Raw genomic sequence first — 17706 nt, 5'->3', positions numbered from 1 at the left:
CTCTCACTCTGAGTCTGATTCCACTGCGTGATGTCCTCCTCTCATTCACACCACTTACACTGATGCAGATGTTCAAAGAGAGAGAGTCACAAAAACTTAGGCAGACAGACAGGTGGCCCTGTGAAAAACATCATCTTTTCTTTGCTCACACTTTGTGACAGCAAAGTCACCTTCCTCCTGAAAGCCTCTACCACAGGATACTGAGACGGAGATTTAACAGTGTTTGCATGTTTTGTTTGCGTGTCACCAGGTTGCTGCACTTAAGTACCTTCCAACTGTCCTGCATGATGTTGAGAAAGTGTTTGATGCCAAACTCTTGAGGTAAGCTCAACCTCAAGCACCCCCGCACACTTATCTTTGGTGTCAGTCTGCGACACTGACAGAGAGGATGTATGGGAGCTCTCAGCTCAGCTCTGGTTTCCTCTTGGCTTTGCTCGGTGACCCTCATCCTTCTTTTGGCCACGCATTCCATCCTGTTCAAGACTTCCCTTCTTTATCAGGTGATAAAAATCTCATCAAACTGACATAAACACAAGGACACAAACTGAAACACACATTGTACCTCCTCCTTGTGCCCCTGACTGAAATGACAATTTCCGTGAAACCATCAAACAAAAGCCATTTGAACTGTGTGTCTTTTACTCTCAGCCTCCCGACGACTTTAACGACTGGGAATGGCTTATTTCACCTCTCTTTGACCCATAATCTCACTCCAAATACAGCGTGAAGCCCTGAAAATGACCCCAGTGTTAAAACGACTTTTAAGAAGAAAAAAAAAATTCAGCCACGTTTTTTAACCTCCAGTCTTTATCCATCGTCTCATCCCCATTGTTTTTAGTTTCACCTCTCAGTGACCGTTGTGTGCGTTACCGTGTGTTGTTTTGTGATTGTATGCCGTTCCCTGAGTGGCTCCATGTCAACACAGCTTTACAAAGGTGCTAGCTTTAATACCAGCCACACACGCACAAGCAAATAGTCAAAGACGCACATCAAAAGGTGATGAAGGGCAGAGAGTCAGAGATCAAAGCACATATTCTCACTTTCTGTCATTCATCTTCTCTTTCCGCAGACACTCGCTCGCACCTTCTGGTGTGACTTCTGCTCCTCTTTCCACACGCGCAAACATACTTGAGCTTTCTTAACATGAAAGTTAAGTCTCCGTTGCATTCCTGATCAGGATTGCCTCAGGTTGAATTCCCCCATCAGCCTGAGTGATTTACAATCAGCATGCATGAGGTGGGCATCAAAGTTTTGTCTCATCCTTTGTTCAGTCTCACTCCGACACCTTGTATACTCACCTGGAGTGTGATCCTCAGAGTGGGACCAGTGCATACATTGTCATTTACGCCCGTGTTTTGTTTGCAATGTTTGTCCTTTGCATGCCCACGTGGGAACCGCCTGACATTTTAGATTTTAATTATATTCAGCTCATATGATTAGTGGGCGTGATAAGTCTGCTCTGAGCCTCTGTGCCCCGGTGTGTCCTTGTGCCAGATTATGCACATCAAAAGTCGTACAAATCTTTTTGTTATGTTTGAGTTTGGCAGCAGAAGTGATGCATTTTTATTCTTTCATGCTATTACTGAAAGTGCTTGCACAACCTTTTCAGAATAATTTAAGACGACAGAGACAAAGTGAGAGACGGACACAAAAATGAAGACAAAGGGTTTACCGTGCTTTGAGCATTCAATCTTTCTAAGTGGCATCACGGCCTGCAACCAGCCTGTTTAATTATTATAAAATTGAATTTGGGGGCGGAGGATGACTCCAACCTGTGTCTTCATTAAAGCATGTTCAGGCTTGGGCTCGTTTGTTTTCATGCAGCGCGCATCTGCTCATGTCTACGGTGCATTATGTTCCAACCTTTGCTTTTAGGCGATGCATATTTCATGACCCTAAAGGAGCGCTGTTTAAAGCTTGACTTACTAAGATTGAATAGTTTGTCGATCTTTGAATCCATTACACGGAGGGAATAAATAGAGCTGTTTATTCAGGAATCAGTATGTGTAACAATCCTCAGAAAAAAAACCCATCTTGAACGTTTATCGTGCTCATCTTTAAGACGAGAGACCTGTTGCTTCTCCTGTGTAATTGTCTCCGATTATTTATTCCACTGCTCTTTTGCGTTCTCTCTCCAGTGAACTGCTGCATGATTTTTATTCCTGCATTCCTCCTGAAAAACTCCAGAAACAGAAGGTGGCTTCCATGACTGAAATCGTCAGTAGCCAACTCTTCCAGAGACAAGGTGCGTGTTATTCTCCGGTTTCTCTCCTCTCCTGCACCGAGCTGCCAGATGAAACTCTTGTATTAGGAACCGATATGAGATGTGCACGCTACCAAAGAACCTCCAGCCCATTCAGTGTCAAATCCTACAGAGCATTAGTTGCTTTTCATGTAAAGGTTAAGATCACATTAAGAGGTCTATTATACAGCGAGTAAGTCCAGCCCTGCTACACTGGGCAGACAGCTGTTCTCACTGTACTTTACGATCAGTAAGGGAGTTCTCTACTTTAAAGGTTTTATCTTGATGCAGCACAGTGGATCAAAGTGTGCTGCTAATACTGCGGGGGTAATGTTTCAGTCCCTGTAGGACAATCCACTTAAGCACTCTGGATAAAAGCCTCAGCCAAATGCAGAAGGAAAATACTGGTGTTTATGATTCAGTTAACTGCAACATACACACACCGTCCAGTCACTTTGAGCTATGGAGGGGAGACTGCTGGATGGGTTATATCAACTATATGATGGTCTATTCACATTTAAATATAAGCCTTGTCTCCTTTAGTCCTTTGTTTGATTATTGGATTTATTCAAAATAGCTTTCCACTATGATAACATTTTCCCCGGCTGCAGCTAGCATTCAAATGCAAACTCTAAGTTACTCGTTCTCCAAAACTATTTACCTTTGAGATAAAGAAAACAATCACATATTTTCAGGGCTCGTCTATTCACCTACACAGACATTATAATCGGTGCAATAGACCCGAGTCAGACACCAATTCGCACCCATAGCGCAGACTCATGTTCTCCTCTGTAGCAGTAAAAGTCACCTAAAGTCACGTGTGCTGAGGTTAAACAATCTTCAGGGGAAAGAAACATTGACCTGTGCAGTTTCTGGTGTTTGTCGCTGTGTTATTCCAGATTGAACCAGACTGAGAATGTCTGTGAACCTTAGAAGGAACACACTTTTCACGTCACAGCAGGCGCTGGAGATGAGAAGAGGAAAAATCGGTTTTATCTGTATACAAGTCAGAGGTGATACCTGCTGTGTGCTAAAGACGAAGAAGTGATATTACTAAATGTTTAAAGAAGACAAAACATGACGTTTCTTCATTGTCATTGTAGTAAGTGAGTCGATTTTTCCACCAAGCTCGCGCTCCATTTTAATGATTTTAAATAGATGTGACATAATTGCCAGGGACATGTGAGTTCGCCTGTATTGTTAGCCTAATGGAGTTCAACCCTACCTCTCTTTAGCCCTATTATGTCTGTCTAATCTGCTTGTACTAGGCAGACAAGTGGCGCTTTGACTCGCACAGGACCACATTGATGTATGGAGTGGGGTAATGTGCTGCTGGTTAATGCAGACTCGATAAGCGGGCCAATAATCGGGTCTGTAAGAATGGAGGTAGACTGTAAATGATCGAGGCAGACTGAGTTTGGTGAGAGACAGACATGTGTGTGAATGGGGCTCATATGGTATACATGCTGGGCTTTACGAGATGGAGTCAGTCACCTCATGGCGCTGCCCCATGTTTGCATGAGTGCAGTCTCATACACAACCTGTAGCCACACTTGGTTGTATTTGTTTCAGAGTGAATGAAGACTCTATATCCTGGTGTGAGTGTTTTTGTGCATTTCAGTCTTCGTGCAGTGGGGCATGCTAAATGGTTGCACACACTCCCTTTAATGTTGTTTTTGCCCAGTGTAGCAGTGGGTCGGCTCATCAGTCAGTCACTGCCAGTCGAGTCACAAGCCAGTCCAGGATACGGTCTTTTTGGATACGTATTGATCCTGGCTCGGATGATTGATTCCCCAGGGGTCTAGACTACAGGCTCTGCTCACTGGCTAGCTGTCAACACACTCAGAGTCACACTCTGTCACCAGAAGAGGAAGGCAAGAGGGAAGAAGGGGATGTTGAGAGGGAACCATGGGAATTATGGGTAGAAAAAAGAGAAAACATTATCAGGAGAGAAAAAAAAGCTAAGTAAGAAATGGCATCATTCCATTTTGGCAAAGCAGGATCTCTGAATTACCAGGCAGTGTGCGAAAAAACAAATGACTGTTATGTGATGACTTTAGAAGGTTTAGAAAGAGTTTTATCTCCAGTTGTAGTGTGCAAAGTGTTTTGAATTCATGCCAAGGAATTTTATGGAGCGTCATTTTTGGAAAAGGCGAAAGTCTCCTTTCAGAATAAAACTCAAATACAAATTAAGATCTGATGGCGATGCAGTCAGGCAGCAGAAAAACCAAGGAGATAGGAATGAGCAGATGAGGAAAAAAACTGAAAAAAGGAATGTTATATCGCGAAGCAATGAGACAGAAAAAAAGAGATGGGAAAAAATCCCCAGAGGAGAGAAATTGGTTTAAACTCCAGGAAGAGAGAAAACATGACATGATGCTCGCCAAAGGTGGGGCAGGGGCAGAGGGATAAGTAAAGAGAGGAGAAAGATGGATGGCAGAGGAATGGGGAAGAGACAGAGGCTGGTTTAAAAGACGGGAAGGAAGGGTTTCAGACGGACGGAGAGAGGGGGGAAAAACAAGTGGATGGTGGTGCCGAGAGAAAACCAAATAACTTGGGGAGAGTTATAAAACAAGCGAGTGAGCCAAAGAGAGAGAGAGACTGGCCTTGTTTTGTGATTAAACAGTCCAAAAGTGATTAAAGTTTAAGGCCTTCTTCACACTCAATCTATCAGCAAACCTGCATTCTGTTAGTCAGTGATAGCCAGCTCTCTTCAATGCATCCACCCATCCTGCTGCAGCGAACTTATTTATTTATTCGTCCATCTCTACATTGGTCCTCTCCATCTCAAATCTCTGCCTCGCCAAATGAGGGCTGACACTCAGTCTAATTGAGATGCATCTTAGCATTTGGATGCTAATCAGAGGGCTTGTAAGCAGCAGTACCATTTGCCTGGACGCTGAAATATGCAGCAGAGTTAAATTATATATTTATAATAATAATGGCCCCCGGTGTCCTATCACTGCACTGCAATACATATTTAATAACCCTACCTGTCTGACTGTCTGTGTGAGCAGGCCTGTCAAGCACATCCTCCAGGGACAAATGTCTGCCACTGACAGTGCAGGAGGGGTTAGATGACGGGAGGAGTGTTTGTGTGTGTGCTTAGTCATATGACAGAAAAACATTAAGAACACAAAAGTCTTGGTGGTGTTCCATTTTAAAATGTTATCACAGCAATAACAGCAAAGCAACAGTTCTGTACTTTAATCATTGTTGTTTTTTAAAAAATGTGTTTTTTTTTTATGATCTACTTAAATTTGCATCATGAGCAGCACATAATGAGATCTTGATAACCGTTTTTCTTCATGTTACTGAAAAAGGATTGGGGGAAGACAATGCTTACAGTAAACTGAGTTGGTCAGAGTCTTCTGCTGCAGGATAGAAAATCTTTTTAATGTGTGTTATGACTCAAATATGGACGTGAATTGGTTTTAATGAGAATGCTTTTCCTGAATATATGTGGGTATATCTCTGCCTTTTCACAAACAGCTGCATGAACCACAATCAGCGCTGAACCATTGTGTATGCATGTAAAGTCTTTCTTCCAGTGATTCAGATGGGAAGCACGTTCTATGTTTATAATGAGATCCTTTCACATGGTCACTTGTTCTAATTTTCCTTCAACCTTGGTTAGAAGTGTATGTAAACGTGTGTGTGTTTGTATGTTTGTGTGTGTGTGTGTGTGTGTGTGTGTGTGTGTGTGTGTGTGTGTGCAACTTGCTGACTTGGCTTATAATGGGCTTGGCTTTCTCGTGACTGGTTGCATCCATGGGCAGTGTTTGAAAGGATTGGATCCCCCCCCCTCAAAAATGCTCTGATTTATTCAGCATACGCTCCTGGGATTATTGGTCTTGGCAAGCACATATTGAATACACACACGCACAATACACACACGCACACCCCGGCATACATGCGCAGATAGGCAAGCACATCCTCTTAATCGGGTTTTGAGACAAAATTTAATTTACAAGGCGCATTATGGCTCAATTTAGGCAAATTATAATTCCGTCCAGCAATCACTGTGACAGATTGAGAGCATCAACAGTGATAAAAAGGAAAAAAAAAAAAAAAAGAGCAAGGCATCAGGGAGAGCAATTAGCAGAAGGACAGAGGGATGAGTCCGTCATCCAGTTTTCCCACTCATTTCCCAAAGCTGGTCCAAGTCCCTTATTCTATCCGCGATCCCTCTGTCTTTTCTCTTCCTCCATCTGCACAGTTTGACAAAAGACCAATGTAACCCATCTCGTACATGTCAAACAGATAAAAGAGAACGATGTTTCAGTTCTACGTTCAGAGAATAACTTGTAACCGCTTGATAGTTTTATAACATAAAAAGTAAAAAAATGACTCTCATACAGAAATGAGAGCAGCTTCTCTTGTCTCTATAGTGTAAAATGTGTTTCTTCATAAATCTGTCATAAACCCCTAGAAGTCTCATTACTTAAGTTGCTTGCCTTTTACTGCAGTGCATTATGCAGTATTGTTAACATTGTTCACACCAATGTATATTTCCCCTTCTCCTATGATTACTTAACAGATGCATGTCAGGGCTTGATGAATATGGATGACTGATGTACCGTACAGTTATTATTGTCAGGATTTAATCAGTGCTGAGTGATCTCGGTTGTCAGCACATTCTCCACCAATCAGCATTAGTGACAGGTCACTTTAGGGCTCATTTATAATGATACTAAATGTGGCTTTTTACATCTGGCCTCAACAGGGAACAATGATATTTCCAAGCAATACATGAATCTGGATTTCAGTTCTTTTCTTCATTGCCCGTATTCACACGTTTTGGTCACTCTAAGCTTGGAAAGCTAAATACTGTTAGTGTCATACTGCTTTATTGCAGGTGTCATGTAAATGTAGAAGATCTTGCAAATCCTTCTACACTCAACAAAAATATAAACGCAACACTTTTGTTTTTGCTCCCATTTGTCATGAGATGGACTCAAAGATCTAAAATTCATTCCAGATACACAATATTACCATTTCTCTCAAACATTGTTCATAAATCTGTCTAAATGTGTGATAGTGAGCACTTTTGCTTTGCTGAGACAATCCATCCCACCTCACAGGTGTGCCACATCAAGATGCTCATCAGACACCATGATTAGTGCACAGGTGTACCTTATACTGCCCACAATAAAAGGCCACTCTGAAATGTGCAGTTTTGTCTCACAGCAAAATGCCACAGATGGCGCAAGCATTGAGGGAGCGTGCAATTGGCATGCTGACAGCAGGAATGTCAACCAGATCTGTTGCTCGGGCATTGAATGTTCATTTCTCCACCATAAGCCGTCTCCAAAGGCGTTTCAGAGAATATGGCAGTACATCCAACCGGCCTCACAACCGCAGACCACGTGTAACCACACCAGCCCAGGACCTCCACATCCAGCAGGTTCACCTCCAAGATCGTCTGAGACCAGCTACTCAGACAGCTGCTGAAACAATTGGTTTGCATAACCAAAGAATTTCTGCACAAACTGTCAGAAACCGTCTCAGGGAAGCTCAACTGCATGCTCGTCGTCCTCATCGGGGTCTTAACCTGACTCCAGATCGTCGCCGTAACAGACTTGAGTGGGCAAATGCTCACATTCGATGGCGTCTGGCACGTTGGAGAGGTGTTCTCTTCACGGATGAATCTCGGTTTACATTGTTCAGGGCAGATGGCAGACAGCGTGTGTGGCGTCGTGTGGGTGAGCGCTTTGCTGATGTCAATGTTGTGGATCGAGTGGCCCATGGTGGTGGTGGGGTTATGGTATGGGCAGGCATCTGTTATGGACGAAGAACACAGGTGCATTTTATTGATGGCATTTTGAATGCACAGAGATACCGTGATGAGATCCTGAGGCCCATTGTTGTGCCATACATCCATGAACATCACCTCATGTTTCAGCAAGATAATGCACGGCCCCATGTTGCAAGGATCTGTACACAATTCTTGGAAGCTGAAAATGTCCCAGTTCTTGCATGGCCAGCATACTCACCGGACATGTCACCCATTGAGCATGTTTGGGATGTGCTTGACCGGCGTATACGACAGCGCGTACCAGTTCCCACTAATATCCAGCAACTTCGCACAGCCATTGAAGAGGAGTGGACCAACATTCCACAGGCCACAATTGACAATCTGATAAACTCTATGCGAAGAAGATGTGTTGCACTGCATGAGGCAAATGGTGGTCACACCAGATACTGACTGGTTCTGAGTCCCCAGACCCTCAATAAAGCAAAAACTGCACATTTCAGGGTGGCCTTTTATTGTGGACAGTCTAAGGTACACCTATGCACTAATCATGGTGTCTGATGAGCATCTTGATGTGGCACACCTGTGAGGTGGGATGGATTGTCTCAGCAAAGCAAAAGTGCTCACTATCACACATTTAGACAGATTTATGAACAATGTTTGAGAGAAATGGTAATATTGTGTATCTGGAATGAATTTTAGATCTTTGAGTCCATCTCATGACAAATGGGAGCAAAAACAAAAGTGTTGCGTTTATATTTTTGTTGAGTGTAGATGGCTCAGTTATTAAAGAGGGGTTAGTTTGAGAAATTGGACAATATGTTACTTGTGAAAAAAAAAAAATGGTTATAGGATATAAGCATCCATAACAGCAAGGGTAACTGAGTGGCTGAATTCTGATACATCAATTTGATATTGTAATATACCCAGTAGTAAACAGTAGTAATAGGATTTTACTACTGCTCAGGACGTGTGAGGGTTCTTATGTTAGTAACAGGTTGCTAGGAGGTCCGGTTGGCCCCATGTGCCGATATGCAGTATCTTTAGTTTCAAAGCCATTTCAGGAGTCAGACGTGAATCATAGAAAACATTATTGTCATATGGCTGCTGTTTACCCTACGGCTGTTTTTCTGTTCTGCTGCACTCCGCTCCTGATGAGCTTCTGTCTTTGTTTACCCCTCTCTTCTCTTCTCTTCTCTTCCCTTCTCTTCTCTTCTCTTCACTCCCTGTGGTGTATCGCTCTTTAATTGTCATTTTATGTTGTGTTACTTTACATGATATTAGTTTTTTGTTACAAAAAATGGAAGTTTATTTCACGCTTAACGGTGACTACAGTGAGACCAATCGTGACTTGTATCAGCACAATTTTAAAGAGCACCTCCCATTCACTTTCTCCTGCCTATCACATTTATTCAGAGGCAAAACTAATTTGAATGGACTCAAAAATAATATTATTTTTGTCATTATTTTAAATGATGACTTTTTGGGCTTTCAAACTATTAGGCTCAGAAGATCTGAAAATGATCCAATTACATATTTTGAATGGTAAATAATAGAAAATGTCCTCATGTGGGGCTTTGCAATATTATATTTCACTGACCACTAACAAATCCCTGCATGATTTATGTTGCATGATTTATCTTGTCAACAACGGTTGCTACGTGCCGGTGTAGACTGCCAGCCCAATTACAAATTGTAAATGGTTCAGGCAATCTAGAAATGTATTTCTCAACTGGCTGCACAAGACAGAAAAACACATTCATGATTTTCTTTACTTTGCTAAAATAAATGTGCATTTCAATTATTTACAATATTTATTATTGTGACTTTTTTTTTTTGAGTGGTGGGAGGTGACATTGGCGTGGTGGGTCACCACCCTCAAATGAATGATAGGGGAAACACTGAGTGTGTTTTGGTTTTTGACAGCAAAGGAGACATCTGCCACAGATTATTCTTGACTGATTATTCTTGTTGATATGCAGCCTGACCCAAAATAGAAATGTTTACTATAGAGCTCTGCGCCCCAGATGGTTAATGATAGAGAGAGAGAGGAAGAATCTGTCACTCATTCACACTCTGCACAGACTGCCGTTTGGGAGATTGTGGATGAAACAGTGGAGAAAAAAGGAGGATGGATGAGAGTAATGAAGCAAAGTGAATGTAATTCAATCATTCTGGGAAATGCCTCTGTCTCATACTAATTAAAATTCAGATCCATGCTGTGTCAATGGGTTGATCTCGATGGAAATGAAATGCAGAGGGGCGCAACAGTCGGAACACGCACGTACCATTTATACATTTGGTGTACGTGACACTAAAGAAACCTCACACAACAGCTTTTTGCTGTCAATAATTGACTTCCTACTAAAAAGCTTAGCGGCATCTGTCCCCTGTCTGTCGCGTTAGTGCAAAATAATGCTGTGGCTCTAATCTTAATGATCCCCTGTGGGATACTGGGTCACTATAAAGACGTGACATCAGAAGATACTACGACAATTGATTTCAACACTTAATAAGTATAAGCGAGTAAAGGCAGACAGAGCGACTTGATATATCATGGTCCTCATCCTGTTATCCAATTCAAACAAATACAAAGGATAGAGAACTGATATCAGATACTGGCTTAACTAGAGCCAGGAGCTTCATGATAAATAACCTTCCCATTAGAGGACACTGGGAATAAGTCTGCCCATCAATCAAATCAGTGCAGTGGTTCACCGCAAAGCATTCATCTACCATTGATCTGCCGTGGTTAAAAATGCTGTAGCTACTGACGCTAGAAGCAGACTACCGTAAATTCCGGACTATAAGCCGCTACTTTTTTCTCACACTTCGAGCACTGCGGCTTCTACTCCGGTGCGGCTAATGCATGGATTTTTTATGGGGGACAATGAGCTTCTGCCGCAAAAACATTTGACTTCGTCACGTCGGATCTTAATATCAGTCATTTTGCGCTTCATGCACGCACCCTCATCATGGCAAACACACAGAGAAATGCATATGATGCAGCTTTCAAGTTAAAGGCGATCGACCTGGCTGTCAAATAAGCTAACAGAGCTGCTGCACGTTAAGATGACACTGACAGCGACAACAGAGACTGAGGAAGTGAGTAATGAAGTCATTCTGAGGCAGTGAATGGATGGACTTTTTCTTGTGAAATATATTACGGTCATCTTTTTCATCAGCCGTGTTACAGACACCGTCGGCTAGGCTTCGTATTGTAACGGTTCATGTTGTAAAGTCAGTAGTTGATAATGTGTTCATAATTCCGATTATGTGGAGAGTCAGTGAATGCACCAGTGAGAACGTGTTGAGTGGCTGTATGAGAGAACGCTGGGGGAGAGAGTTGGATTGTTACGGCAAGTTATGTGTGTTGTTCTCTGCTGTAAACGGCGTGGTCACGGCCGACAGTGATCGGGTTATTAAAAGTTATTATTTGAACGCTCTCGTCGTCCTTTAACGTCCGTACGGACGCTACAGTATTTGCGGATGTTACCGGTAGCCTACGTCTGTGTAAATAGCTCTTGTTATAGCGTGGACACCTGCGGCTTATAATCAAGTGCGGCTTATATATGTACAAATACATTTATTTACTTATTTTTAGCCGGTGCGGCTTATATCCAGGTGCGCTCAATAGTACGGAATTTACGGTAATTGGTCAATCAATTTGGTAGTCTTGTGGAAGAGTGAGCAGAGGAGGAGATGAGAGGTGGCAATTAGAGGGTGACTCAGTGACGAAGACAGGTGGTGAGAAAGAGAATTTACTCGCTGTTTGAGACAAAGGGCAAAAAGATAAAAGTAGCATTTAGATGCTTCACTCAAAGAAACAACAGTATCTAGTGTGATCTTTTTGTGTGTATTTACTGTATACTTAGAAGGAAAGTTAAAGAAATCCAGTCATACTGAAGATGCCACCCTTTGCTGAAATTGGGTTTACCTTGGTTTTGCTGACATTGTTTTTTTTTTTGTGTAGATCAGAAAAAGATGTTCAGGCATTACTCCAAGTGTATATCAACATCATTCACAAAGGCACTGTATCATCTGAAAATGATCAGCATAAGCTCTTTCAAAAATCTGTCATTCATGCTGGCAAAACATTTTTAGAACCATTTTTGGAAATCTTTATAACTTTTACAAATCTTCAAAAAGCAAAAAAAACAAAAAAACAAACATATTTTACGAGCACACCAAGTCGGACAAGCAATCAACATAAATTACAGTAACAGTCAGTGGCATAGCCTGGGTATGAACGGAGAAAATGCGTGGCTCTAAATTTTTAATGGGATTCAAAGATGGAAAGTGAGAAAGTTAAAAGGGAGGGAGGAAGACAAATGAAGTAAGGATGGAAAGTGGATGGGAGTAGACACCCACATTGACACGGAAAGATGAAAAACCTGCTGAGAGAGACATTTAGTCATCACCAAGCGGGACAACAGTTGGCTTGGTCCCAGCCCCCTCTGAAAGCCGGAGATTTACTTGTCATCGCGCCTCCAAACCTCCTCATTATCATCTTTTCTATCGCTCCAGCTTCCCGAAAGGAAAGCAGAGGGAAAGATAGAGAGACTCCTTCTGATTTACATGCCTCTTACAAACAAAGTCTGCATCTCATTAGCATGTACTGTAGTTTATTGTGTTCGGGTGTCAACTGTAAAAATGGGACCGAGAAAGGATGAGCTGGATGCCGAGCCTTCAAAGCCGCTCTCTGTGTGGTGACGTGCCATCGCGTGGCTGCTGTCTGCTCTCTCAAACTTGGTAACCCAAACACATCACCACACGCTTGCTCAGACACAAAGAGATTCCAGCTCTTACCACATCAAATAGCGGTTAAGGACCAAATCGGACACAAAAAGGACAATTTACACTCGGCACACGTTGGCATTAATAATCAAAGGCTGCGATTACGGCTTGAATAAACAGACATTTTTAGTTGAATGTAAATGAGTACTTTGAGCTCTGTTGACATGCATTCTGAATATTTTGTGCATGGTGCATCAGCACCTGTGTGTATTTCTCTTTCTTTGAACAGGTGTGTGTGTGTGTGTGTTTTTTTTACACGGTGAAAGCTGGATGAGAAAAAGTGAAAATGCATCCCAATGTTTGCCCCAAGACCTTGATTTCCATTTGTCTGTGCCTGTTGGTGAGGCTTTCTCCCACAGCATGGCTGAATTGATTAACTACACTGCAGCACTGCAGGCTAATGCACATAATACAGTATGCTGCTAAATCACACATACAAGTATAACAGACATAGGAACGCTGGTGCACAACCATTGGTCCAGTAACAGTAAGGTGTGTTGGTGCCTTTGTCAAATTGGGCTTTTCCATTTCAAATTGGCTCGTAAATGTTAAATGTTATTCAAATGTGAATGCAAAGAAACAACTGATATAGTTTAAGTACCTTCTTTCCCGTTTATTTCTCTGGTGCCTTTTTCACAGTTCCCTCTACCTCTGTATCTCCCCTGCCACTACCCCTCCTCTTGCCTTTAGTTGAGCCTCCAAGGCGGCGTTTCTTTTTAGGCTTGTTTCTAACAAAACAGCCGCCAGCAAACTCCACCAAACACACCTCTAGCGTTTTCTAGGTTAAAGGATTAAGGCCACAACTGGAGTTAGACCCTGCAAATCCTTACGTAGATCCAGAATGAGGGGTGCAGAATGCAGCCCGAAAGGCAGCTCTGTGTGAGAGGATCAAGTCAGAGAAGATCTGGAGCTTAAATTATGCAGCCCTCTTGTGCACTCACTGAGAAGTTGAGATGCGCAGTTTTGGATAACCAATCATGGATGATTGGTAAAATAGGTAAATGGGTCCCATATTAGGATTAAAAGATCCAAAAGGTGATGTGACAGACTTGGAATATGGTTATCCTGAGGAAAGGTTTTGAGGAATACATAGGTAAAAAAACAACAAAAAAAACAAACACATGACACAAACGATTGAGATGCAGATTGCACTACATCAAGAACCAAGGAAAACAATGAACACAACAACCATGAGGAAGTAAGTGAGAAGAATAGTTTCAGTTTTCCAGCATTACTAGAATATGCTGGAAGAAACTGCATGTTGTATAAGGAAGTTAAACTGTCTGTATTTTAGAATCCAGCATGTATAACATCTGTGCAAAGGATATATCTGCATTTTGTCAAAGAATCATCTGCTTTTTACTACATCTACAATAAGAACAATCTGACTGTTTTAGAGAGGGGTTTTTTTTTCTCTCAACCAGATGCAAAAGTCTCACTTAAATGAGGTCAGCTGGCTTTGCTCTCTGTATGAGCTCTTGCAGTGTCTATTTTTTTTTAAAAAATTGAAGGAGAAATGCAGGAGACACTCGCCATGTTTGACTGAGAACTTACTCGTTAGTATGCAAGGAAGGTTTAAAAAAAATGTATTTTGGTACATTCATATATTTCTACACAAAGGTCGGCTAGTGCAGTCGGCCACAGCACAGTATCACAAAGAAAGTGTTTCTTGAAATAGCAATCATTTCCCGTGCTCTTAAAGGATGACCTGGGAAGCTGCACACCATAGTAGCTGGTGTTCTGACACGACTGAAAGCCCGGAGGACCACGGTGCAGTTCAAAGAGCTCACAGAGAAAGCTACCATTCAGGCTGAAGCGGCAGATATTAACATTCTTGATGTTATTCCAAGCCAGTCGAGGTGCAAAGAAATACCTGCAAAATTAAAAGTGCTGTTCTGCATCGGTGAGTGAAGACCATCAGCATAAGAGTCCGGAGGCAGGCTGTACTTCTGTGTTTTGGATTCACATATTCAGAAGCTCAAGAGGCATTTTGAATGGGAGGATGACGCTTGGTGAAAATCAACGCTGACAATACAAGCTGACAGGTTATATAAAGCAGGATGCCAGAGATGAGCAAGCAATTGGGGTCTTTGGTAACTTTTCATACCGCTGGCTTCCTGACACGGTAAAACAAAATGCACACGATGTCTCAAAGAACAGGAGCAGCTGCCCACGATCCCTCCACCTGCCCTCTATTTCACATCTCTCCCTTGAACATGTTCATCTGAAAATATCAGCTGAGTTTATTTTGTGAATCAATAAAGAACATACTCGTGTTTTTTGTTTTTTTTCATTTCTTTTTTTTTGAGGTCAGTACACCGGGGAATTCTCTGGAGGTTTAATCATACATCCAGCCGCCCGGAAGAGAAACAGATTAATTCTCACACGACAATATTGCTATAAAACACAACGCCTTGTTTTGCCAAGCTGAAGGGACAAAGCGGATGAGTTTCTGCTCTGATGGATTTAGTTTTGACTCCAACAAAGCTTAAAGCATTTGAAAACAACCCTGTATATTTTTTAAATGGTCCTTGTTTTATGTTGTTTTATGCCATCAGAAAATTATCTTTATATGCAGTTTAAAAATGATGATAAAGAGAGAGATATTCTGATCTTCTCTAGTGTCTCCCTTAAACCTCCCCTCACTCCTGGCACAGACCCTTTACCTGTCCAGGCCCCTCCTCCCCCTGCCTCTGTTTCAGTCCGAGTCTCTGAGGGCCTTTAGTGGCTCATGCTTTTCCCCCCTCACTGCCTGTTTGTGTGACCGAATGGATGTTGTGGTGAGGGTCCACTCAGCGGGCGTAAAGGTTTGGCTCAGTTAATAATGGCGTTAACGAGCATCCGCCCAAATGAGCTTTTAATGGGCTCTGTCTACCTGCGGCTACAAGAGAGGGATGAGGTGGAGGAAGATGAGGGGGGTTAAAGATGGAGCAAACAAGAAAGGTAGAGATCAAAGTAGACAAATAGAATATTAAGGAGGATCAGTTTCATTGCACGCACACCTTTCTCTTCATTTTTTTTTACCTCAAAGTGTATCCTTTTCAAATTAAGTTCATGATGTATAACTAACCCTCGATTAAATGATGGATTTTCTCTCTGATCATTTGTTTCAATCAATTTACTTTAGCCGTGGACTACATGTCTGTTAATTTGGTCACAGCTTTGCTGACATAATTAATAGTGTGGAAAATGAAGCTGAAATAATAGTGAGCCTGGACTGGCCATTAAATCATTGAACAGGGTTATTTATGTCGACTAAACACTAGTTTTATGTGAATACATTTTCAATGAAGTGAAAAATAATCAATTTCAAAATATCTTCAAGGAGCCATCAATCATTTTCTTAGGCCAATCTGTAGACTAACTGGATGCAAACTTATACATCCTTGAATGATTTTTGTATCGAGTTGGGAGTAATGTTTTTGTCTTTAATGCAGCTGACAGGTTCTTATTTATATGATTTCACTTCCTTAAAGAGCTGACAGCTTGGTTAAGCTACTGCTTCAACAGGATAACAACGCAATGGATGATGCCATCATGTACAGCAGGGTTCACCATGTGTATTTACAAAAAAAATAAACGTGTTATTTTCTTTTATGTGCCTGAATTAAAGACAAGTGTATGCCTATCATTGATGAAGCATTGCATGTGTGACCAGTTTACCACATAAATAAGCTATAGATTAGGATAAATCACAGGACAAACGTCGGATCATAGTGATTTATGTGTTGACTTCTAAGTGGATAGAGCTGCAGAAATGCACGACACTGTAAATAGACGCTTGATGGATGTCACTTCATTGTGCAGTCTGTGGTTGGTGTTGAATTCTTCCTCACTGGGCAGCGAGATCATTACTCAAAGCAGCTTGGGCTCAGCTGTCTCTGCAGGCTAATTGATGTAAGGGTCTGGGGGGTTTTCAGAAGACTGGCATTAAAGTAAATCTTGATGTTGTGACTGTTGATGTTTGTATCTACACTTCTTAAATCATTTTTATCTTAAAGTAAATTGTCAAAAGAAGTAAATATGCATCACACCACCCGATTTATCTCACCGACTGTGAAGTTTATTTTCTGTTGTTGAAAGAATCACACAATGTGTGTGTATGTGTATTTTTGTTAGTGACTATAAAACTTGAGTCAATATCTGGTGGGGTGGGGTAGGGTGGGGGGCATATAGGGTTCATATATACGGAGGATAGTATCAGCGTTGTCACTACATGGCGAGCTTGCATAGACGCAGCCTGGGCTTGTTGTAAGTGGGTTCCAGTAGTAACTGCTGTAAGGGCCATGCAGTAGGTTATGTAACTTATCAGTGTCCCAGGGGGCATATGAGGGATGACGGGTTTCCTCACTGAGTGTTTATCCTTTCCTTTGGGAATGAATATGTTGTTTATTTCAAATAACCCTGTATTTTTTGTCGTTTTTTTGGGGGGACTTCACAGAGTGCCGTGATGTGTTGTTACCCATGATGTTGCGGGAGCTGAGTGGGGCACTGGCCAATATGGCTGACGGGCCGCATGATGAGAGGAGAAACAGTCTGGAGCTGCTCAACAACATTCTGGAAGTCCTCAGCAGGAACAACGTGGTGAGACATTTTGTACTAAAGAGAGTCAGACTCTGTTCACAAGTCAGCTGTTTAATACGATGTGGTCCATGGTTCAGGATTTCAGGATATTGATCTGAGAGCTTAAGCCAATTTTGAACAATATGAGTGTTAAATTTCAAGATTTAGTTGCGTTATTAAACCACAATTCTTTAAAAAGTGACTAGAGCCGTCATTATCAGCTAGTTTAAAAAGCATCCCATAGCTCTGTGACACCACAGGGAAAAATATTTCCTTAACTGGGAAATCTAAATAGCCTTAATCTGGTGTGTACATCCAATGATGCAGGCCTCGACCAATTAGAATCTAA

General features: G+C 41.9%; 1 protein-coding gene across 1 annotated transcript in view; it reads left to right on the top strand.

Moving 5' to 3' along the window:
- dock2 (dedicator of cytokinesis 2) overlaps positions 1-17706 on the top strand; it is an 88248-nt gene that overhangs the window by 23380 nt on the left and 47162 nt on the right. The window contains exons 23-25 of the mRNA XM_079351764.1: positions 251-321; positions 2139-2245; positions 17236-17378. Coding sequence (XP_079207890.1) covers positions 251-321; positions 2139-2245; positions 17236-17378 — 321 coding nt within the window. The remainder of the gene's footprint in view (positions 1-250; positions 322-2138; positions 2246-17235; positions 17379-17706) is intronic.

The sequence above is a fragment of the Symphodus melops genome, assembly GCF_947650265.1.
Source record: "Symphodus melops genome assembly, chromosome: 9".
Lineage (NCBI taxonomy): Eukaryota > Metazoa > Chordata > Actinopteri > Labriformes > Labridae > Symphodus > Symphodus melops.
Note: the sequence above shows the minus strand (reverse complement) of the source record. Positions and strands in the feature narration are given on the sequence as shown.